The 26,021-nt window shown below is 27.4% G+C and overlaps 1 protein-coding gene, 1 long non-coding RNA gene and 1 other non-coding gene across 3 annotated transcripts; all 3 read right to left on the bottom strand.

Annotated features, from left to right (window-relative positions):
• Positions 1-319: 319 nt before the first annotated feature.
• Positions 320-3,091, bottom strand: LOC148302073 (vascular endothelial growth factor receptor 1-like). Its single transcript, XM_088272201.1, has 5 exons — positions 3,054-3,091; positions 2,830-2,966; positions 2,584-2,743; positions 1,407-1,543; positions 320-333 (listed from the first exon to the last, which is right to left on the bottom strand). Exons 1-5 carry the CDS (start codon positions 3,089-3,091, stop codon positions 320-322), a joined length of 486 nt encoding a protein of 161 aa, XP_088128327.1.
• Positions 3,092-5,787: 2,696 nt separating this feature from the next.
• LOC148302072 (uncharacterized) lies at positions 5,788-13,328 on the bottom strand. Its single transcript, XR_015838707.1, has 3 exons — positions 13,266-13,328; positions 6,271-6,468; positions 5,788-5,911 (listed from the first exon to the last, which is right to left on the bottom strand). It is a non-coding gene; the product is annotated as an uncharacterized LOC148302072 (long non-coding RNA).
• Positions 13,329-25,688: 12,360 nt separating this feature from the next.
• Positions 25,689-25,761, bottom strand: TRNAG-GCC (transfer RNA glycine (anticodon GCC)). The gene has a single exon. It is a non-coding gene; the product is annotated as a tRNA-Gly (tRNA).
• Between the last annotated feature and the right edge of the window lie 260 nt (positions 25,762-26,021).

Here is a 26,021-nt window from a genome sequence, read left to right as displayed (position 1 = left end):
AACACTGCATTTATATGAAGCAGTGCCCTATGCACCATTGGTGCGGATAAGGGTTTTATTATTATTATTAATAATAAATATACATTTTGAAACATAATTATTAAAAGCTGTACTTTTTTGAAAACGTTCCCATAAAAAAATCATGAATTGCCCTTTTCTCTTTCTAAATGTTGAAAATTTTACGCGTGCGGCGGTTTGACTTTTTGAGGAATAAAGAGGTATCGCGAAGGACGCAACAAATCGTGGTCACAACTGTCGTCAAGAAAAGGCGATTCAGTTGGCTTCGCAATGTACTCCGCATGCCTCCCGAGATCCGCCATCAAGCTTGTCTCCCTTTAAAAGATGTAAAAAAAATATTAAGAATTGGCAAATTTTTTCAAATCAAATCAGCTTGACAACATACATTTGTGTAGTTAGCAAATATATACATTTAAAAAAAAAGAGAAATATCAATTTTTTTATTATTTTGACAAATATTTCACTTTCATACTATTTTTGTGAGCCTAGGCGGCTCATTTTTAGAAATAGGTATCAATTTGTGTAGATTGGGTTTGAACCGAGAAACTCTAACTTAAGAATCCGCGACAATAACTACGGGACCACAACCCGACACTTTATATATCGTTCACTCCTTTCAACAACGTCCTAAATAAAAAACTTGATTTTTCAGGAGACCGTTTTTAAAGTTTAAAAATAAAATACAATTTACAAAAAATAATATCAAGCCATTTTTTGAAATTTATACTGTGTAACAAATCTTTTTAGGTTAAACCTGAATGTTTTTTCTAAATTTGAAAAATATTTAGTTTATTTTAAAAAATAATTAAACAATACCTTTTCTTCAAAACGCAAAAACATTATGATACATTTTCTAGGCATTCCGAAAATATCCACAATTGAAAATTGACGATTTTTGATATATGACTTTCTTGAAAAGAGTTAGCGATATCGCTCACTCCTTTCAAAAACGTCATAAATCAAAAAACTTGATTTTTCAGGAGAACGTTTTTAAAGTTTAAAAATATAATTCAATTTATCAAAATTAAATATCAAGCCACTTATTAAACATTTTACTGTCCAACAGACCTTTTTAGGTAAAACCTGAAGGTTTTTTCTCCATAAGAAAAATATTTAGTATATTTAAGAAAAATAATTAAACAATACCTTCTCTTAAAAATGCAAAAACAACATTATTTGCCCTGTAGCGGGTATATATTAAGTTAAAATTTTGCTTCTTTCGCTGGGATATAGTAAATTTTCTGGGCATTCCGAAAACATGCACAACTGAAAATTGACGATTTTTGATTTATGACTTTCTTGAAAGGAGTTAGCGATATGTCAGTTTATACGGATTTTGTTATTGGATGTGTTTTATTACTATTTTTGTAAAAAAAAAGAATTAATACCATTTAGAACATGGACGTTGACAGACTGTTGCAAATCCTCCCTTATGTAGCAAGTATATTTTCCAGCATCACTCGCAGTCAGCCTCGCCACTTCAAGCGTGCTGTTGGCGCCACCAACCACAGCTTCTATTCGGACACTAAGAAATATTTGATTTTAAATAAATATCTCATAAGGTAGTAACAGGCACAGCTGCAACAAGCCCAGCAGCAGGCTATATAGCAACGGCAACACTAGCTGCAGCAACAGTTGGTGCACTAGCTGCAGCAACTTTATTTAATTAAAAAAAATATATGTAAATTTATTATTTGTGTTCCAGTCTTTTAACCTTAATCCCATGTCCCAAAATGAGAAATACAAATTACTCATCGGGAATATTATATATATGACTTAAGTATGTTAGTTTTGTCCGCCTCCATAGTGTTATAGTCAGCACGCTCGGCTACCGTTCTGGAGGTCCCGGGTTCGATTCCCAAGGGGGGTCAAATAAATATAAGTGATTTTTACACTCTAATATTTATTCAACATTACCCTGGACTGGTACCTGAAGCGGAGGGCTGATCACCTTTCCTTCATGTGTAAACGATCAAGATAATACTGCGTCTAATATGACGCAGTGCCCCATGTACCAATGGAGTGCGGATAATGGTTTTATTATTATATTTATTATGTATGTTATATGTTTTGAAAAATACATAAATAAAAAAATAAACTTATTTTAAATCTTGAACTGTGGGTTTATTTTGACAGCTTTGGATGTTGCCAGATGATAAACAAAATAGGATTGGACATATGGAACGAATAAGTGAGGAAACAACGGCAAAATAAATTTATGATGCAAATGCAGTTGAAAAAAGGAACAGAAAAAGACTGAGAAAAACTTGGTACGATCAGGTATGTCAAATAATTGAAAGCGGTCAGGGTGGAAATCATAATTTGTTGATATGTATATATGAGGAGATGCATAAACGTGGAGGAGGCGAAGAATTTTTGCAAAGACAGAATGGTGTGGCGTTCTATTCTCTTCCTACCCCTGCAGAAAGCGGCGTGATAGTTAATTTTCCCTGCTCAAACGTATCTCCGCATTAATCTAAGGATTAGCCCAGAAATTTGCAGATAGCGATTGTAAGCGTTAATTGAATTGGTAATTGCAATATATTCACTAAAGATACATCATACCTGATACCCCCTCTCTGTGTGTCGTCATTGAGCATTCTAGATTGATGCAGCCAACTAATAGTAGTAGCGGACAGATGCTTTAAATGACAGCCCAGTTTAAGAGTAGAGTTTTTTTCGTAAAATTTGTCAACTACTCCATCGAGTATTTCGATTTCAGGAGCTGAAAATAACGTTTCAGGAAATGAAAATATATTTTTACTGTTTAAAATTTAAGGATTTATTTATTTTTGTATTGTAATTACAAACCTCTAACAGTCAGGTGATGTTTGGATATGAGAGGAGGATGTGTGCTCAGTTGGCACTCATATGTTCCAGAATCTAAGGGGAGAGCGTTTTGCAGCCTCAGTCGCCAAGTATCAGGTTCCAAATAATCTATTGTGAATCTTAAATAAAATTAGTAATAAATGTTAAAAACAACTTATCTTTTACGATAATTACACACTAAGCTTTTAATTATTTTTAACTGATACGAGAGGTAATTCATTCCAAAGTCAGGCCAAGCGGCCATATTATGGAATGAATTAACTCTCCTTGTAAAAAATGCAACTTGCCTAATAACTTTCAAGGTATGCCTGAGACATTACTTTATATTATTAGAATGTTAACTGTCCATCAAACCTCCTCCTTTTGTTTTTCCCTCTATCTCCTTCATCAAACTCCTTTTTTCTTTGCCTTCCTTATTAACATCAATTTTAAATATGTTTTTTTAATGTTCAAGTACTTTATACCCTCTGATTGCAAACAGTTTTATGTGGTATCAAACGTTTTCACCAATATTACCAGTCTGTTGTTGGTTAGTTGGAAGGTGTAGCTTTTTAGCAGTAAGTCCGCCTATGTACATTCGGTCATTCTTTGTCTGAGCTTCAGATTTATATTTACTTAAACTTCTTGTATAGAAAATAAAAAAAAAATAATTTGGCTGGCTTGTTGCTAAAAAGCTTTATCTTTTAATCAACCAAAAACAGACCAGTGATATTGGTCAAAAAGTTTGATACCTTATATGTTTGTTTGCAATCAGATGATAGATAGTACTTGAACATTAAAAAAAACATAAATTACGAATTGATGATACTAAGGAAGGCAGAAGAAGTATGGAGTTTAGGGAAGGAGGTAGAGGGAAAAACTAAGTGATGGGGTTTGATGGACAGTTAGAATTGTAAGGAAAGATAGTAATTATATTGCAGATAGTAATTAGGTGCGGTAAGATACTTATTTCTTATATTACCTAGAATCAGCTGTATACGCTTGTTGTCCAATAGTCAAAATTTCAATCGAATTGTCTGTTTTTCTTCTTACCCATGAAACCTAAAGTGCAAATCAAAAAAAAAATAATTTTTATAAATCCTCCATTTTAACAAAGCTGGTCGATGATATGACACATACCAGTTTGTCACGAAGTGAAGACACTCTGCAGTCTAAATAAGCACTTTGGTCGGTGTCTATGGTTACATTTTTATTAGTTGTTGAAAATTTTGGTCCCCCAAATCTATCGAAAAAAAACAATATACATTTGATGTAACAAAAACGCGAAAAAACAAACAATTTGGTTGGATTGCAACATAACGATTTAAGTAATGATTGTACTTGATTCTAATGTCTATGTTTTAAAAGTATTAATTTGATTAATTGATTCTGCATTATTTACATTTTTAATATAATATTTATCAAACAATTAATTAAAAAAATACATATTTGTTGAAATACCTGTATAATAATAAGAAAAAAAAGTTTTTTTATAAATTTTGTATTAGCATCGTAGAATAACGTGATGATTTAAATATAAAAATTGAATACAAATAAGACCACTTTTCAGTTTTTAAATGAGAGCACAACTAGTTTTGAGAATTAAAAACGATCTTATTAACAAGTGAATACACAAACTGTATTTTAACAACCTTTAATTTATTATAATAATTTTAAACCCAAAAGTGGAAAAAAAATGTAATATATATATATATATATATATATATATATATATATATATATATATATATATATATATATATATATATATATATATATATATATATATATATATATATATATATATATATATATATATATATATATATATATATATATATATATATATATATATATATTACAAAAAAAAACATACCATGTATACAGTATTAACAAAATATATTTTTTTAAATTAATGTTTTACTTAGTAAATACCACTATTTCTTAAAATCTACTGTGACACGTGTTTCGATGCATTCCGCATCATTTTCAAACACCGTATGTATTATCATCATTTTCATACGGTGTTTGAAAATGATGCGGAATGCATCGAAACACGTGTCACAGTAGATTTTAAGAAATTGTGGTATTTACTAAGCAAAACATTAATTAAAAATGGATAGACTTTACCACAAAGTGACTGCCGAATCAAAAAATTAATTTTGTTTAATTTGTTTTCAAAAAATTTTGAATAAAAAAATGAACGGTATAATATTGTCCAATAAAGTTTTACATTGAATCTAATTGTAATTATTATAATCTACAAAACGTGATGGAAAAAAAAATCTACGTAAAGAAATATTTTAAGCAAGAAATATTCAAATAAATACCAATGATTAGACAAGAGTAGGAAAATTAAATAAAAAATTTAATATAAATATTTTAAGATAAAAAAATTACCTGTCATTTCTATGTTCATGTTTTCTTAAATTGGAGTATGTATCAAATATGTAATTGAGCATAGGTGCATCTGTTTTACTTTGGACTGTAAAATCACTTTTAATATTTTTAACTGTAATATTATTTATATTTAAACTTAAATTGGTATCAAATTTTACATCCCTCTCACTTAAACTAGGCACAATAAGGTCAACTGAACCGAGAGATTTAAACGTTTCTGGAAATGAAATTCTTTTCTTACTGTCACTTGAATTATTTGCACTTACTTTATCTTCTTTCACTTGCGAATACGATTTTAACAACTTTTCACTTGATTTTAGCAAAACCAAAGTTAAATTATTCTTAATAATATTATGTAGTTCATTTTTAAAACTGATATCACTCTTTTTTATAAATTTGGACGCTGTGCTTATATTTTTGAAAATCACTTGTTCATTTTTTAAAAAATTATCGCTTAATAAAGATTCATTATATTCACCAAAAAAACTATACATAATTTCTTTATTTTCATTCAAACCGATTTTACTTAAATTTTTATCATCAAAATTTGTTTCAGTTTGTGTTTTTATAAAGGTTTCACTATTTTCAAATACTACTTTTTGTTCATTTACTGTTTTTAATTTTGTTTCGCTTGATAAATCGTGGTTTCTTTGTTCCCAATCCTGCAAACTTTGTGTTATCATATCTGTAAGAAAACGGGTTTAATAAATCTTAGATATTTTTAGGTTATAACAGTGTAAAAATATGTAATCTTTAATCACGTTTCACTTACCTTATCTGAAATTTTCTGAAAGCTACCTACTATTTTTTAAGACCATAACTGAAATAAGCATTTTTTTTTGTAAAAAAAATGTATTTTAAAATACGTGTGCTATTTTTCGTGCAAAAACATAACATTCCTACAAAATTTTAATATGTTTAATTTTTGTTCTTCAAAACTGAATTTGCTCCATTGGACTTAACTATACATGAATCTCACTAGATAAATATGATAGAAATTGAGGAAATGTCGAATATGGATATCGGTATTTATTGTTATCTCACCTGACATAGCTGTTGATTGCGGGTGTAAGAGTGACAGCAGAAAAATAAGCAGCGTTTTCATGCTGTAAAAGTTGTCTCGTATTCTACTTTTTCTTTTATTCTAGTATTTTCCAGCAACCGCACCATAACTTGGTGTATCTTTGCATTTCAATCTCTTTTAATCTCTTCGATTCCAAATATCTTTGAATCTCCCATCACCTGACGACAAAAAGTATTTTTATTAAGCTTTTTGAATTTTATTCATTGCTTTGGCATTCACTTTGTGGTAGGACATGATGAAATTGTAAATGAAAACACTTACTTTTTACCAACTGAGTTATGTTCATTTTAACGTAGCTTTTAAATCATCTTTACCATCATCTATAAAATCATCTTACCCTATAAAATCAATTTCCTGATTGAAGTATTAATTGGTTAGGTTAATGCCCGCAATAAACTCAGAATTAATAATGATTCCAGTACATCAACTAATTGCTATTCAAATATCGTTCAAGCGTTAAATGCATGTTGATAACACATCACAAAACATACCCCCATAACATCACGGTCTAGTGAACTACAAACATTACACATAACTTTATTAAGTAATAATTTCCAAACTGATTTTCTATTAGTGAAAACTTTAAGTCTGTTGAAATTTTCGTTAAAAAAAATTAGTTGAGGCATTTTTTACGAAGATTTAAAAAGCTTTCTTTACAGAGCTTACAACTTCTTATTGTTTGACTTAAGCGATCCTTAAATTTTGTATTTTTTTATTTATTATATACACGAGTTTACAAGACTATAAAGCGTTGAGGAGTTGTTTTTCGACTGCCCAAAATAGGGACCCATTCTCACAAGTAAAAATTCAACCTGAAAAAGATTTATATACATATTATATAAAAAAATAATATTTTTTTTTATACAATTTCCATGCTTTTTTACTAAATACAATTTTGAGCTTTCTCTTCTCTTCAAAAAAGAGTCTTTTAAAAAAATAGACTGAGCTCTTTTTCTTGGAAGGGGAATTTTTTGTTGTTGTTGGAAATATCACTTCATACATTAAAAAAATATTAAAAGGGAACATTTATTTTTATGTGGTACGAGGTATATTCGGTATACACTTACGTATTTGTTTAATTCATATAAATTTGAGTGTGTTATTTAACTGATACGTTATTTCACATGTGAGTTCTCGACACCATCTACAATTAGGCATTTATTTGAGTATTTTTTTAAATGGCAGAGATTCTTATAAAATGTATGAAAGATTATTTCCGAATTATTCGACATACATATTAGGAGACGCTTGAAAACGTGATTTTCAGTTTTTCTCAAACTTTCACTAGTTCACACTATTCCCCAAAGCTGTAACCCAATCTAAATAAAACCCAGATTTTCGAATAAATATTTGGAGTCTGCGTCATAATCAACCCTCGAAGCCACCCCACGAAAGCATGTTAGTTTATGTGTAACTGATTAATGTAATTAAACATTATGTGTATATACGAGTACATATGTGTATACATAGATCAACACGTTTCTTTTGATTATTTAGCTTTAGGACGTGAATGTGGTCCCACGAGATGAAACTAATTAAACTTTGTAATGCTGAATCTCACAGTGTTCAATGAATTGGCAAATAGCTCCAAAGGGTTGAAATTGTTAACCTTTGAATTATATGTAGTTTGGAGTGTTCAGACTGATTTTAAAATTTAATCTGCCATTAATAATATTTTACATCGATCCAATGTGTGGTTCAAGGTTGTGTGGCTAGAGCATCAGAGTTGGAGTCTCGTAAACTAATTGAAAATTCCCTTTTCATATTTATTTATTTTATTTTTTTATTTAAGGTACATAGAAACATTTTTTATATTTTATTAATCATATGTATTATGGCTCTTTAGGCATAGCCTGTATTGAACCGAAATACTTAAACGTTAAAACATTATTGTATTTTTTTGTTATCACCAGATTTAATACATTACAGTATATAATACAATAAAAAGGTTTACAATAAAATTATTACATGTATAAAGCCTGGACTCTTATTTAGTCTGTTTCCACCTTATTCCTACCAACAAAAAGCAACCATCGATGGACACTGTTCTTAAAATTGTTGACCTGTTACTTTCATGCAATCATTTAGATTTTTAGTAATGATTAAAGAAAACACTTGTTTTTTACCACTTGAGTTTTATTATAGACTACATGTTTCAGAAGTTAAACTTCAATCATTCAGGTCTGTATAGTAACTAAAATACAAAATCTAAAATTGTTCTATAAATAAGGAGATGGGAAAGTTAGAGGGAGGGGGTTAGTCGGAGTTTGAAAACAAAGGAAAAATGGAAAGCAAAGGTGAAGAATTTTGAAACAATATACAATATTATTTATTAAATTATTATTAGAATTAAGGTTTTTTTGGATTTCTAAATTTTCAAAATAATTCATAATTTGGCCTTTATATGGAACAAGGTGTAATAATTTTAATGTTAATTAGATTTTTAATGTTTTTCAAGACGCGTCTATTCAACTATACCACGACGTCTATCATGATAAACATATTATCAAAGAATTATATTTTATTATATTTATGAACTCTACTGGGTTTTATCATATGTCTACTGGATTTCACTACATATCCATCGGGTTTTCCCGAAAGTCCAGTGTCGTAATTCACATGTGTGCTGAGCGGTTTCACATGTCCACTGGGAATGGCCGAGTACCGTGGGAAGCGATAGAACTATCGATGGAACGGAGTAACACGTGTACTGGGACACTAAAAATTAATGTGTAATTAATACGTAACCATGTTATTGAGGACGGATTTCAGAATTAATATTAATTGCGTGGAAATTCTGATGTATCCATTCGAAAATTACGAAGTATAATTTTGTAATAATTTTATTCACCGTTAACATCCGTACGTACTATTCAATAATTGAATTCCCATAATCTCCTATTCATTTGAAGCAATATATATATATATATATATATATAAATATATATATATATATATATATATATATATATATATATATATATATATATATATATATATATATATATATATATATATATATATATATATATATATATATATATATAAATATATATATTTACATATATAAATATATATATATATATATAAATATATATATAATATATATATATATATATATATATATATATATATATATATATATATATATATATATATATATATATATATATATATATATATATATATATATATATATATATATATATATATATATATATATATATATATATATATATATATATATATATATATATATATATATATATATATATATATATATATATATATATATATATTTATATATATGAATTTTGTGAAGTGACGATGCTGTTTAATATCGATTGCATTCAATTACACACCCGATAAAAAAAGTTAATACTAATAATTGCAAGACGCGACACTTGATTTTAAGCATGTATAATATTTATAGATTTAGCGTTTAATTTGAAGAATTTTTATTTATATTTTAAAATAAAGATCAATCACTGATTTTTGAGTCTACTCAATTGTATTTTATGGTTTAAAAACACAAAAAATAATTTTGTGACACTTGTTTTTCCTTGTTATGGCATTTTCAAACGAATAACATTCGTTTGAAAATGCAAAAGCTAGGCGAAAGATTTCCCACAATTTTTTTTTTTACAATAAAATATAATTAAGGACACCCTTACTTTAGTTTTTGATTTTAATATTTAATATCGGGAGTATACTGGCAAAAAACGGTAATTATTAATCCCTGTTTGAATAATCCTTGTCATTTGAAGCTTTAAACCTAGAATTAACTTTTAAAACCACATTTACAAATATAACATTTCAAACAACTTAGTATATTTTGCCAGTTTACAGAACGTAGAAATCTTTTAAATTTGCATCATTTATTCAAAATTGCATATTTTTATACCAATGATAAAAAATGTATAATATTAACAGGACATTTTGAATATTTTTATATTTGATGGAATTTTTTGTACGTTGTATCCGAAATTCGTTAAATAGGTGTGCATTATATCAAGGTTTAACTGTACATTCATTATATTCAAGCCCAGTGGACATTCGACTTAACAGCCCAGTGGAGGAGTGTGTTTGCCCTATGCGCCGTAGTGCAGCCATGTCCGACCAATCATTCTAATTGTATCCGGTGGGAAATTGCGCTAATTGCACCCCATGTCCGGCCGGAAGTTGGACAGAGGCTCTAGCAACCACAAAGGGAATGGCAACTTTGAAAACAGACAACTTCCGGTTACCGCAATTGAAATTAATGTCATTTTTAACTCTGAGACACTGTGACTCGAATCTGGCCTTTGAAATGCCTCTAATCCTTTGAAACAGTTATGAGTATATGTGTTTACAACGCAAGGACTCCAAAAGCTTGAAAAAGTAATAAATATATATATATATAAATGTATATATATATATACATATATATATATATATATATATATATATATATATATAAATATATATATATATATAAATATATATATATATATATATATATATATATATATATATATATATATATATATATATATATATATATATATATATATAATATATATATATATATATATATATATATATATATATATAAATATATTTATATATATATATATATATATAAAAATATACATATATATATATATATATATATATATATATATATATATATATATATATATATATATATATATATATATATATATATATATATATATGTATATATATTTATATATATATATATATATAAATAAACATATATATATATATATATATATATATATATATATATATATATATATGTATATATATTTATATATATATATATATATATATATATATATATATATATATTATATATATATATATATATATATAATATATATATATATATATATATATATATATATATTTATATATATATATATATATATATATATATATATATATATATATATATATATATATATATATATATATATATATATATATATATATATATATATATATATATATATATATATATATATATATATATATATATATATATATATATATATATATATATATATATAAATATATATATATATATATATATATATATATATATATATATATACATATATATATATATATATATATATATATATGTATATATATATGTATGTATATATATATATAAATGTATTTATATATATATATATATATATATATATTTACACATAACATTTACGAGCTTTTGGAGTCCTTGTGTTGTGCAGTTGAAATAAAATTGCGATCTCTCAGACAATTATGAAAACGATGTATGATAGATGTTCTAATGTTGGAATAAGAAAAAAAATGCAAGCTGTACGTTGAGATGGTTCTGACAAGTGGAACGAACAAGTGAGGATCGAACGATAAAACAAATATATGAGGCGAAGAAAGTTTGTATGGACATAGTGGCTTGGCGTTCAATTCTTTCTACCTACCCCTGCAAGGAAGTGGCGTGATCAACCTCAAGAATTTTTTAATGTAGCTGCTATATTAATGAATGTGAATATCTAACAGTACAAGCGGTAATAAAAAAGGTATTCTTCGCAAAAAATATTTGTTGAGTACTAATCTAAATGATAATGGATGGACAATCATTGAAATTGTTCTCTGAAATTTAATCAAAGAAAATCCCGCAGCAAGTGTAATGGATAGTGAAATTCCATCCCTTTTATGTCCGTACGTGCCCACTATTACATCGAGACGTGTGAAATATTAAATTTGTCCGCCTCAGTAGTACAGTGGCTAGCGCGTTTGGCTACATCACTCGGCTATCTATTAGTGACATAAAAGAAGCACCCATAAACAAATCTCAAAGCAAACAGAAAGATCAATCCATAAAAGTCGAATACCTTTATTACCAAGGCAAATTGAAAAAATGAAATTCTTACAAAAAAAATTTAGTAAAACATGAATTTTTTTCAGGAATCATATGATTTCATTTGCGAAATTATGTTGAACTTTACAAAAAAAAAACAATTATTATTAATATTTTGTACATATATAAAAAGCATTGTTAATTTTGTGGTATGGTACATATCAAGAACCCTCTTCATCCCCGTCTTGGAAAATAAAATAAACATAAAAATAAACGAAAATTTTTCAATCGGGTGTTTTTAAAAATATAAAAACTACATTTATTTTTTTTGTAAACTTGTCGATAATATGAGACAGAATCAATATTTTGAGTGTGTCCAGATACTTGTTAACGAAATCTGGATTATCTCCAATTACAGGAGTTATTTTCATATTATTTTTTGTCACAAAATCTGGATTATCTCCAATTACAATATGAAACAGAATATGACCATTATTATTTAAATATTATTTTATATTACAATATATTATATTATATTATATATTACAATATTTTCAGTATGTCCTAATACTTGTTCACAAAAATGAATAAATATTTATCTAGTTTCATAGAATATGGTAATAGCTGATGTCATAGTATATATACCATACGTTATGGTAGGTATATATATATATATATATATATATATATATATATATATATATATATATATATATATATAAATATACATATATATATATATTTATATATATATATATATATATATATATATATATATATATATATATATATATATATATATATATATATATATATATATATATATATATATATGTATATATATATATATATATATATATATATATATATATATATATATATATATATATATATATATATATATATATATATATATATATATATATATATATATATATATATATATATATATATATATATATATATATATATATATATATATATATATATATATATATATATATATATATATATATATATATTGTATATATATAAAATATATTCCATGTAAGTAAATATATTTACTGAAACAGAAATAGGACTACATATTTTCTACGTACTTACTTAAGGGAGCAAAGGAGCGATGAATAGCATAAAATTGATGACAAAATACTTATATTGCACTAAAAGTAAAAGAAATAATAATTTGATTCACTTTTAATATTTGCAGGTGTAATGAATCATTCATTATTAATTTGTTTTTCGTAATAAATTATTTATTAGATTCTACAATATAAAATAAATTTTTAAAAATATATTTGACACTAACCCAATTTTTCGCTTATGTATTAATTTTTTAGCCAAATACGCAACAAGGTGATTATTATGTTTGATTTTTTAATAACAAGGTAATTGATTTTTATTTTTTGTGAGATATTTTTTTCAGATTTTTCAGCGATGAATTTCAGGAAGATTCAGAGACAAGCGACCGTTTTCAGCAGCGGCCGAGATGAAACTAATGGATCCCATTCCCCAGACCACCTGTCTGTAGCATTAAACTGAAAAGATACTTATTCTATCAAGCCAACTTCATGAATATAACAGGCTTCTGAAAGCTTCTGAATGGAAGATATAATGATAATATATTCATTACTTGGGATAAAGTTTTCAACTTCAGTTTTTCGGTACGAAAAAACAACAACAAAAAACTACTTAAAAAATAAATTATTAAAGTCTTCATGTCGATAAATATCAAATAAAATTTCGACCATCAATAATCCATTTTATTTCTTTTTTTAAATAACTAAAATAAAATGAATAAAATAAAATAAAATAATAAAAAATAGTCACGATAATCAGTTTACCATCGAGTTCTTAAAAAAATATAAATCTAAAAAAAAACATACACATACATAACATCATAAACATACATATATATACATATACTCTAATACGCAATTTTTAAAAGTATATTTGATTTTATACTTGCCAATTTTTGGTCCACTTAATGCATAAAAAAGTTTTATTTTTAATATTACTGGGGTCTTTCAAACACCCCCCTTTAGAGCATGAATATTTTTAGGTACTTTGGTTAAGGAAGGTTAAAAAAATGTTTGTTTTTATATACACATATCTCTAATGGTCTAAAAACACAACGGTGATTTCGCAGTTTTGTATCTTAAAAAGTCCGTTTAAAATCTCATGTAATATCTAAAAGAAATGACTTAACGATGTGTGACGTCTGAAAAATAAGGTTCTACAAACACCAACGCTAAAAAATCATCCATCAATGTCTAATGCGTTTTTTTCCTTGCCAAGGAAGCCTTTTAATCCTGTAGCCTGAAAGTCATTAGGCATTATGAAGAGCTGTATAATAAAAACGGATTTCGTGGTTTTCATTTTAACGCACCCAAAGGCGTTTTAAACTCGATAATTTAATATTTTTTTTCGAAATTTTCTCGTATGTTCAGATTTTGAATCATCGTTTAAATATTTTTGTATCCTTATCTGCATCCAAATAGATGGAGCATAGGGTATTGAATTGGATCGATGTGATGTTAAACGTACCTACTCGTTAATCATCCATCCGTAATCACTCATGTAAAAGACATTTATTTCAGGCCTAATATTGTCCGCCTCCGTAGTGTAATGGTCAGCACGCTCGGCTACCGTTCTGGAGGTCCTGGGTTCGATTCCCAAGGGGGGTAAAATAAATATTATCGATTTTTTCACTGTCATATTTATTCAATATTACCCTGGACTGGTACCTGAAGCGGAGGGCTGATCACCTTTCCTTCATGTGTAAACGATCAAGATAACACTGCGTTTATATGACGCAGTGCCCTACGCACCATTAGGGTGCGGATAAGGGTTTTATTATTTATTATTATTACTAATACTTTACCTTCCAACATTTGAGATTACAACAAAAATGTTTCAAATAATCATTAAAATGTCTCACAAAAACACCAAACTGATTTTTAACACAGAAATTCATCATCGTGCGCAAGGACATAAAAAAATACACTTGGAGCTGATAAGCACAACTTAGTTTGGAGTAAGGTCCTTGAAATATATTGCCTATAACCAAATTAACCAGCTACCCGACATATATAAAATAGAACCCAGTCAGGATGCAAAATAATTGACTGAAAAAAAAATATAGAAAGATATTGGTTTTGGTGATTAGTTTAATTTTCTCAATTGTTTCCTTTCAACATATTTCTAACCTTTTTTGTAAATACATATTTATAAAATCCGTTCATTGTTTGACATTTCATATTTTGCCTAGGTAATTTTTGTTTATTTTTACTCTCTTATTTGTTTATCAGTCTTATTTACCTTAATCCTAAAATGAGGAATATACATTAATAATCGGAAATATTATAAAGTTCTGAGTGTGTCCAAATACTTGTTCATGAATATGGGTTTTCACCACTCCTAAGTAATTTTTCCATTTTTGTTGTTTTTTGTGTTTGCGAATGTTGCACGTGTGTAAAGTGATCGCTCAAACAGCCTTCGACAAGTCATAAGCCCTGTAAATACCCAGACTTTTATTTTTTTATCATCATAGCTGAGATGTCAAAAAAAGGAATATAGTTACTTTTTGATTATTTTATTCTTATTATATGTATTTGTCCGCCTCCGTAGTGTAATGGTCAGCACGCTCAATTACCGTTTTGGAGGTCTCGGGTTCGATTCCCAAAGGGGGTAAAATAAATATAAGTGATTTTTTCACTGTAATATTTATTCAATATTACCATGGACTGGTACCTGAAGCGGAGGGCTGATCACCTTTCCTTCATGTGTAAACGATCAAGATAACACTACGTTAATATGACACAGTGCCCTATGCACCATTGGGGAGCGAATAAGGGTTTTATTTATTTTTTATTTATTTTTAAATGTATTGCGAACGGTTAGTATTTTTAAAAAGTAAAACTCAACCATTTCATCTAATATTAATCGGATTAAAAAAAACAACATTTTTGATTAATTATGATAATCTTAACGATAAGAAGGTAAAAAAAGAGTTAATCCGAATTAAAAGTTATTGTTGTAAGAAAGTTTATTCAAGAATTATGAAACATGGCTGTGTTTACATTGATTTTAAACACAAAGGATGTAGAACAATGCAGTTTACTTGAAAATATTTTTCTTATCCGGTGGTAATATTGAGGTTGACAAAATTTTTTACGTAGAATTTCCTTAACTAGGTGAAATTTTAATACGATTTAAGAATACGGGTAAAAAAGTTCATTATTCAAACCCTCCATTTCTCTTTTAATATACAACCAAAATATTCATAGACATCTCTGGATTCTGGGTACCACTAGAATTATTCGAGACTCAAACCACCTGAATTTTATTTTTATCAAGGGTACTTGAAAGGGTATTTGATTCCAATTACGTTGAAAACTGGTTTGATATCAGCGTTAGAAAATTGTTAAAAAATAAAGAAGATGGCAGTGCAGCACTGAAAAAAGTATTTAAAAAAGAAACCTCGACTTTTTTACATTGAGTATGCGAATGAGGCAAAATTAATACAAAAATTAAAATGTAGAAACAATATTTCCGGAAATTTATCATTTCAGGTTGGTTACATATACCAAATGGTGCAAATGGCACTCCATTTGAACAACATCATATTAAGTTGATCGGTAATTATACGTCGTTTCTGCTTTTCAGGTAGTATAAAATAATTTCAGAATTATGTTTTTTAATTACAGTCCCATATTTTTTTACTGTGTAATTTGACAGATTTTTTTGGACGGTTTTTCAGATAGTTTTCGGTTTTGATTTATCTACTTAAATTATTATTGTTATTTGAAGTTTTGATGATCTGACTTGACTGATTGTTAATAAGAAAAAGATAAAAACACATATTTCCAATTCACAAATATTCGTAATGCTTGTAAAGCAATGAAATTATTTAAAAAATAGATTCTATCAAAAACAGTGAAAAAAAAGTTATCTAGTTGTTCCATTTCATTTTCAAAAATCACTTGAGTTTCACTAGAAAAACAATGTTTATATGATAAAATTTTCATTCATAAATATGCTTTCAGTGAGATGAAAAAAAATCTTCTTTTATCTCACCATAGATGTCTTTTGTGAAATTCTAATGGTTCAAGCACTTTGTTTCATATACAAGTTTCTGGAATTTCAGTAGTGTGGTTGTCAATCATTTTTTCAATTGTTGAATGTTACATGTGTGTATAGTGATCACTTAAACCAGTCTATGATGGTAGTAAGCCCCGTAAATGCCCAGAATCAAATCCTTCTTCACTTTTGTTGAAATGCCAAAAATAATGTGAGAAATAATAAAGTAAAATATTAAATTTCCTTCCATCTGAAATTAATCGTCGTATAAAATAAATATTACTATCCTTGTAATGAGCTCGCCGTGACTTTATTTTCAGTGCTGAAAAATAAATTCAGGATTCAAACGACGCGAATGAATCATAACAGGGTAGTTAGGGTTCTGGGTACTAATGGAGTCAATCTGGGACCAACCCCAGTCACTGGAAAAAGGTCTGAAAACCGGATATCCGTTTCACATAAATATTAAGATCTCACAAGATCGCATTTCTATGGGACGGAATGCTTTCAGGGGCATAACACCTAGCGCTGAAATTCAAATTTGTCGCGCCTCCTCCATTTCAGGAATATTTGAATACATAAACAGCGGAAAATGTTTTTTTAAACGGGACTGTGAATTTATTTCCTCTCGAAAAATCAGGGGTCGACATTTTTATTTTGCAAACGGGCCAAAAATTAGATCAATTATTTATAAGCTGCGTCAGTAGGTTCAAAAAAATATCTTTTTAAATATGAATCTTTACAATTTCTCAAATAAAGAAGGCACCGTTAGCCATACATTAAGTCTATAGCCATAAAATCTATCAAACAACTCACATTTGAAAGTAATGTCACTTTAACTTGTAACTTTTTTTCAGTTGGGGATTGCATTTATTATTTACTTTGCTTATTATGTACAAGTTTTAGGATAATCATTTTTTTGGATTTTTGTTTCTTCTAACTAAATAATTATGTTTTATTTGAATCTTTTTATTTATGTTGAATTTGAATTTGTCCGCCTCCGTAGTGTAATGGTCAGCATGCTCGGCTACCGTTCTGGAGGTCCCGGGTTCGATTCCCAGGGGGGTTTAATAAATATAATTCATTTTTTCACTCTAATATTTATTCAATATTACACTGGAGTGGTACCTGAAGTGAAGGGCTGATCACCTTTCCTTCATGTATAATCGATCGAGATAACACTGCGTTTATATGAAGTAGTGCCCTATGCACCATTGGGGTGCGGTAAGGGTTTTATTATTTATTTGAATCTGTGTTGGGAACATGAGGGACAATCTAGTGATTACGTAATCTACGTATACACATCTTCCAAAAATTTATGTTATGAAAAATTAAAACCATCTAATTACTACGCCGCTTCCCCGCAGGGGTGGGCAGAGAAGAAAGAACGCCACGCCAATCTTTTTTTGCCCACAATCTTCGCCATTTCCACATTTATACATTTTTTTATGCATACACGCCGATTATTCCAACATGACCACATTCAATTTTTTGAACTACTTGATTTCGCCAAGTCTTTCTTTGCTTCTTACATCAATCACATTCGGCAATTTTTTTAATAATAAATTTAAGAATTTTATTTCAAGTCGGAAAACGTGAAATATTTTCAAGAAAGTGTAAAAGTGGTGTTAAGAAAAAAAACATGTTATAATTTATGTTGAAATATGTTTGTACTGTTAACCAGTGAAAAATATATCGATTTTATTCATTAGCTATACATTCCTACTTATAAAATATCTTACAAATATGTATAATACTGTGCGTCTCCAAAAAAATTACCAAGTTCTTGTCATTGGAAAAGGATCTATATTAAATATGTATTTTTTATACGCAATTAAGGACAAAACGAAGTACTTTTTTTAATTTTTGTTATTTTTATTCTAATTTTTATATATTTTTTTGCATTGTGATATTTTTGCATAATAATCATTTATTTTTTAAACGTAAATACCAGTTTTTCTTTTCAAAATGATGCGGAATATAGCGAAATAAGAAATACTGGTATTTGCCAAGTAAAATACCTTCTTTTAATAGAAAAAATAAAAAATGGAAAGATTTTACCACAAAGTTATTGCCGAATCAATCAATGAATAATTGAAAAGTTTTTTAGTAATTAATTTTTTGAAATGGGAGGTTTTTTATTAATTTTGCTTGAAATGAATGTTTTATTCATTTCTCACTGGGAGATAGCGTTGTTTATACTGGTAACATTCCGGGATTTTTGTTTTGGGTATTGTACATTTCCGTTTCCTGATTTTCCCTTCTAGTTTTCAAAATACCGACCCTCCTATTTTATCATCCCCAATTTTCACCCCTTACAATGCCGTGTTAAATGTAAATGAGTTTAGATACGTTTTTTCTAGAAATGTTCCTAACGAGGCGTATTTTGACCTTTGACTGGTTCGTTGGTTACACCCGATACTATCTTTATTTCCTTAAATAATCATGAATTTGCTGGGTATTTTCTAAGGAGCTTTTAAAATATAGAAAAACAAAAAAAAAATAATTTAACTATTTTTTTTTATCCATAAGTGTTATTTTCATGTTATTTTTTGACATCTCATCAAAGATGAAGAAGAATATGGAAGTCTATGCATTTACGGGGCTGACGACCGTCATAGACTAGTTTAAATGATCACTTTACATACTTGTAACATTCTGCAATTCTACCCATTATTGACAACCGCACTACTCAAATTCTTGGGAGTTCTATATATATGAACCAAATTTGAAACATTATCCTTGAATCACTAGTACTTCATTAGAGACATCTTTTGATGATATGTAAAAAAAATTTTATGAAAATAACTCCTGTAATTTGAGATAATCCAGATTTTATGAACAAGTATTTGGACACACTCAAAATGTTGTACATAAATGTAGTAACTAAATTTTTAAATGTGGATTTTTTGTGATTTTAAGTATCATAGTGCATCAAGTAAACAAGTATTGCTGGTAACAGAGTGAACGATGCAGTGAAATCATTATATTTTTTTAAGTTAACACTTTTGTAATACTACTTTATGAGTTTAATTTCATTATAGGTACACAAAACTAGTTTAAAAAACTAACAGATGTTTTAATCTACAGGTGAAATAAAACTCACTTAGTGGTTATATACAAGTGTATAATTAAAAAAAAATCATTCCACAAAGTTGATGACGTATCAATAAATAATAGCACTGAAATCAGTCATACCAAATAAAAACCGATTTATTTTTCATTTTTGGATGTCAACAGTCTGGCTTTTCCTGAGGAGTTACACGTGTTTTTCTCACAGCAATGAATAAACATATTAGTTTATCCTTCCTGTTCCCAATACAGATACGATAAAAGAAATATTCTTAGCTAAAATATAACAAAATAACAACTATGTAATTTTTTCTACATGAATTTTATTTGACCAACTACCGGGTTTCGTCATAACCGACATCATCAGACCAGTCTGATGTAATTTCAGTTGTTATTTATTTATATAAATGCTTAAATATTCTTAGCTAAAATATAACAAAATAACAGCTATGTAATTTTTTCCACATGAATTTTATTCGACCAGCAACCGGGTTTCGTCGTAACCGACATCTTCAGACTAGTCTGATGTTATTTTAGTTGTCCACCAAGAAATATCATAACAAAACTTAAATCTTAAGCTTAAAAAAACAAAATTCACCAATAATCTTTAATCCTTTTACATTTCAAGCAATAATAATAATAAATGCAACTCTCTTCTGAAAAAAAACTAGAGCAAGTCTCTTGAAAAAAAACTTGATTCGTTGCGACTTCAAGATAGTCGACTCCGCCCTTTAAACTAACTCTGTGAAATCCTTTATAACAACTCTCTTTGTAATTGAAACCCTGGGAAAGCTTGTTAGCGATTTCAAAATCAAATTATAATTTGTTTTTGAAAAATAACAAACAAAATTAATCGCACCGAAGGGTATTTTGAATCCGAATTAAGTCAGGATAACGCATAGGGTAGCAGGGAATCGTAATTTTAAAGTAAACGTTATTATTTTTTGACATCTTAACAAAGATGACGAAGAATGTAAAAGTCTGGACATTTACGGTGCTTACGACCGTTATAGGCTGATTTTAGTGATCATATTACACACGTGTAACATTCACCATTTCTACCCATGATTGACAACCACACTACTCAAATTCTTGCAAGTTCTATATATATATATATATATATATATATATATATATATATATATATATATATATATATATATATATATATATATGTATATATATATATATATATACATACATACATATATATATATATATATATATATATATATATATATATATATATATATATATATATACACATATATATATATATATATATATATATATATATATATATATATATATACATATATATATATATATATATATATATATATATATATATATACATATATATATATATATATATATATATATATATATATATATATATATATATATATATATATATATATATATATATATATATATATATATATATATATATATATATGATCCAATTTCGAAACATAGTACTTTAATCACTAGAATAACAATCATTCTGCTCAGTAAAAAGCTTATTTCATCTCACCAATAGGTGTCTCTAGTGAAATTATAGGAGAAACAGTTCTATATATATATATATATATATATATATATATATATATATATATATATATATATATATATATATATATATGTATATATATATATATATATATATATATACATACATATATATATATATATATATATATATATATATATATATATATATATATATATATATATACATATATATATATATATATATATATATATATATATATATATATATATATATATATATATATATATATATATATATATATATATATATATATATATATATATATATATATATATATATATATATATATATATATATATATATATATATATATATATATATATATATATATATATATATATATATATATATATATATATATATATATATATATATATATATATATATATATATATATATATATGATCCAATTTCGAAACATAGTACTTTAATCACTAGAATAACAATCATTCTGCTCAGTAAAAAGCTTATTTCATCTCACCAATAGGTGTCTCTAGTGAAATTATAGGAGAAACAAAAATATCATGTGCAGAAGCCAGACCCAAAAATTGTGTTGACCTATGTAATCAACATGTCATTCCACAAAGTTAATACCAAATTTATAAATAATTTGGGTATAGAAAAATAATAAATATGGTACAAATTAGTATTTTTATGATTTTTTCAACGAATTTGCCATCCATTGAATCGGCCATCTTATTTACTCATATTTCAATACTGCCCAATCGATATTGTGGTTACGTTTGCGTTAGATTTTCCTTGTTTAAAATGAATCGTTAAACATATTTGAATACCGATTCATTGGGAAGTCGCGGGAGAGCTGTTTGTACCGCGATCGCCCGCCACAACGCCCTTATACCGTAACAATATGTTTTGTGTTATTGTAGTATGATTGGGGCCCATTCAAATCCTGAACATTGTGACGGAAGTATAATGTAACACAATGCAGTGAATACAGCCTACTCCGGGGTAGTGTTGTTCCTGAAATCGGTACTCGAGTAACAAAGCGTATCTAAGACCTAAATTTGAATACATCGGGTGTAGAAATTTACTTGTAAATAAAAATGATGTCTGTTTAGATAATCTAGAAGAATTAGAAATAAGTAAAGCATTTAATAAAGACTTTAAAAAAAATACATATAATGGCGTTGCATATAAAATATATTGCTTTTGCCAATATCAAGTTATTTAAATAATATTACTTAATTTACAACATTTTGAGTGTGTCCAAATACTTGTTCACAAAATCTGGATTATCTCCAATTACAGGAGTTATATTCATATTATTTTTGACATCTCATCAAAGATGAAGAAGAATATGGAAGTCTAAGCATTTGCGGGGCTGACGACCGTCATAGGCTGGTTTAAGTGATCACTTTACACACGTGTAACATTCACCAATTCTTCCCATTATTGACAACCACACTACTCAAATTCTTGGAAGTTCTGTATATATTACTTAATTGTGAAATATGATAGACTTATTATTAAACTATAAATTAATTCCGTTCAATTAAAATAAAAATAACTAAAAGTTAAAGATGGTTGGGTTCCTGCTCGCCAGGATGAGATGGGTATCTGTAGGGAGGGGAATAAGCGGGGCTAGAGTTAAAAATTTTGGCATTTGGTCATTTTTTGGGCAAACGAAGAATATTTTTAAGGTTATTGATCAAGATCTTCCTCTTCAAAACAACACTCGTTAATAGGAAACTCAAAGACTTGCCCATAATAATAAAACAACTAAATTTTACTCAAATTCCACTTTGATAACATTACTAGCATTTTCTACATTCATGCGTCTCTTCATACAAACTCGCCAATTATTACAACTGAATCAACCACTTTTAAGTATTTGAAAAACTCGGTCATGACAAGATTTCCTCGGTATTTCTATGCTTCAATTACCAACCACGTTCTCATCATAATTTTATAAAACTACCTTTTCTTTATTCATTCAATTTACATGCCCAAACCCACGAGATATTGAGATAACAAACGTTTGTGAATATTATTGATAATGCTGATCTCAACCTTGCATTATTTTCTTATTTTACCATTTGACGTCTATCGTATTTCGTTTCACCGCATATTCGTCTGAGTAATCGCATTTCGATTGCATTCTTTTTATACTTCTCTTACCAATTTCTCGCTCCACTTACAAACATTAGGGTCGGAACTAAGGCTCCGATGTGCTCTGCCAGCTTAGCTTCCACTCTAAGGTTTTAAGGGTATTTGCTTTTACTGAATTCAGTGCACTGTTCGTTGTTTTTCCAACAAACACTCGCCGTTCTATATATTTGTCAATCTTTCCATCTCTAGAGACACACTTCAGAATAATTGGAAATCATCTACCGGTTTCACAATTTCCCTTTTTCTACTGTTTCATATTCTGATCTATATAAATTTCTTTCAAAAAACCTTTTTATTTTGTTTCTTTTAACATCAAAAACGGCTTTTTAATATTACCAAAAAATGAATTCGAGAATTAAGATAGATATTACTTATTGATTCTTCATTAACCTTGTGGAATTTTTTTAAAAATTAAACATTTTTTTTTAGCACTTTTACAGTTACAGTTACTTTATTATTACACATTACAAATAAGTGGTATAATAACATGGAAGGGTTGAATTTTGAAAAAAAGTAAATTTAGATATACTTTGATATTATATGCCCACTGAAATAACTGCTGCTCGTCAAGTATTGGACGGCCGGGAATTTTAACGCCTCCTGAAAACCACCCTTTCATAATAACAATTTCAAAGAATTTGTACTTTATTTTGAATACATTATAACGACCGAGCTTCCGAGGAATTTTCATTCCATGGCACCATGTTTATTGGTATTATGCATGAACACAAGTAAAGTTGTAAACTTTAAATGAAATCATAACATATAATTTATATTTGAAGCACTAACTTTGTGATTTTTTATTTCGTAATTAAAATGTAACTTTGTTTTAAAATCACTATAAATAGTGAATATGAATTATGAAATTATAACAGATTAAGAATCTCTTTTTTGTTTTTAAATAAGCACATTATAAAATAAATTAAAGTAATTAACTTATCACCACACCGCTTCCCCGCAGGGGGAGGCAGAGAGAATATAAATCTACATCAATCTGTCTTTGTAAACAATCTTCGCCTCTTCCATATTCATACATCTCTTCATAGATACCCACCGACTTCTTGCCTAACTACTTTGAAGTATTTGAAATACTTGATATTTTTCTTCAGTCTTCCTCTGTTTCTATTACCAACTACATTCGCGTCCTAAATTAGTTTCAATATACTTTATTTACTCACTCGATTCACACTTAACCATCGTAACATATCGTGACCTTTTATAAATCCATACCTCAGCCTGGTTTTTTTTCCCTATTTTACCATTCTATATATCATATATATATATATATATATATATATATATATATATATATATATATATATATATATATATATATATATATATATATATATATATATATATATATATATATATATATATATATATATATATATATATATATATATATATATATATATATATATATATATATATATATATATATATATATATATATATATATATATATATATATATATATATATATATATAATAATAATAAAACCCTTATCCGCACCCCAATGGTGCATAGGGCACTATGTCATATAAACGTAGTGTTATCTTGATCGTTAACACACGAAGGAAAGGTGATCAGCCCTCCGCTTCAGGTACCAGTCCAGGGTAATATTGAATAAATATTACAGTGAAAAAATCACATATATTTATTTTACCCCCCCTGGGAATCGAACCCGGGACCTCCAGAACGGCAGCCAAGCGTGCTGACCATTACACTACGGAGGCGGACGAAAAATATATATATATATATATAAATATAAATATATATATAAATATATATATATACCACATTATCAGCATTATCAACGAAAAATATAAATATATATATATACCACATTCGGACAGAAATATGTGACGATCTTCAGCAACTCAATGCATACTTACAAGGAAACAGCTTCAACATCATGAATTTCAATATAAGAGGAATAAGAAAAAATTTTGATGAATTTTGTATCCTTTTGAATGCGATTAAAACTCAACAAACA

This window comes from Brachycentrus maculatus, unplaced genomic scaffold, assembly GCF_059751285.1.
Source record: "Brachycentrus maculatus isolate JH-2025_06_01 unplaced genomic scaffold, ASM5975128v1 h1tg000482l, whole genome shotgun sequence".
NCBI lineage: Eukaryota > Metazoa > Arthropoda > Insecta > Trichoptera > Brachycentridae > Brachycentrus > Brachycentrus maculatus.
The sequence above is the reverse complement of the archived record's forward strand: the minus strand, read 5'-3'. Positions and strand labels throughout refer to the sequence as shown.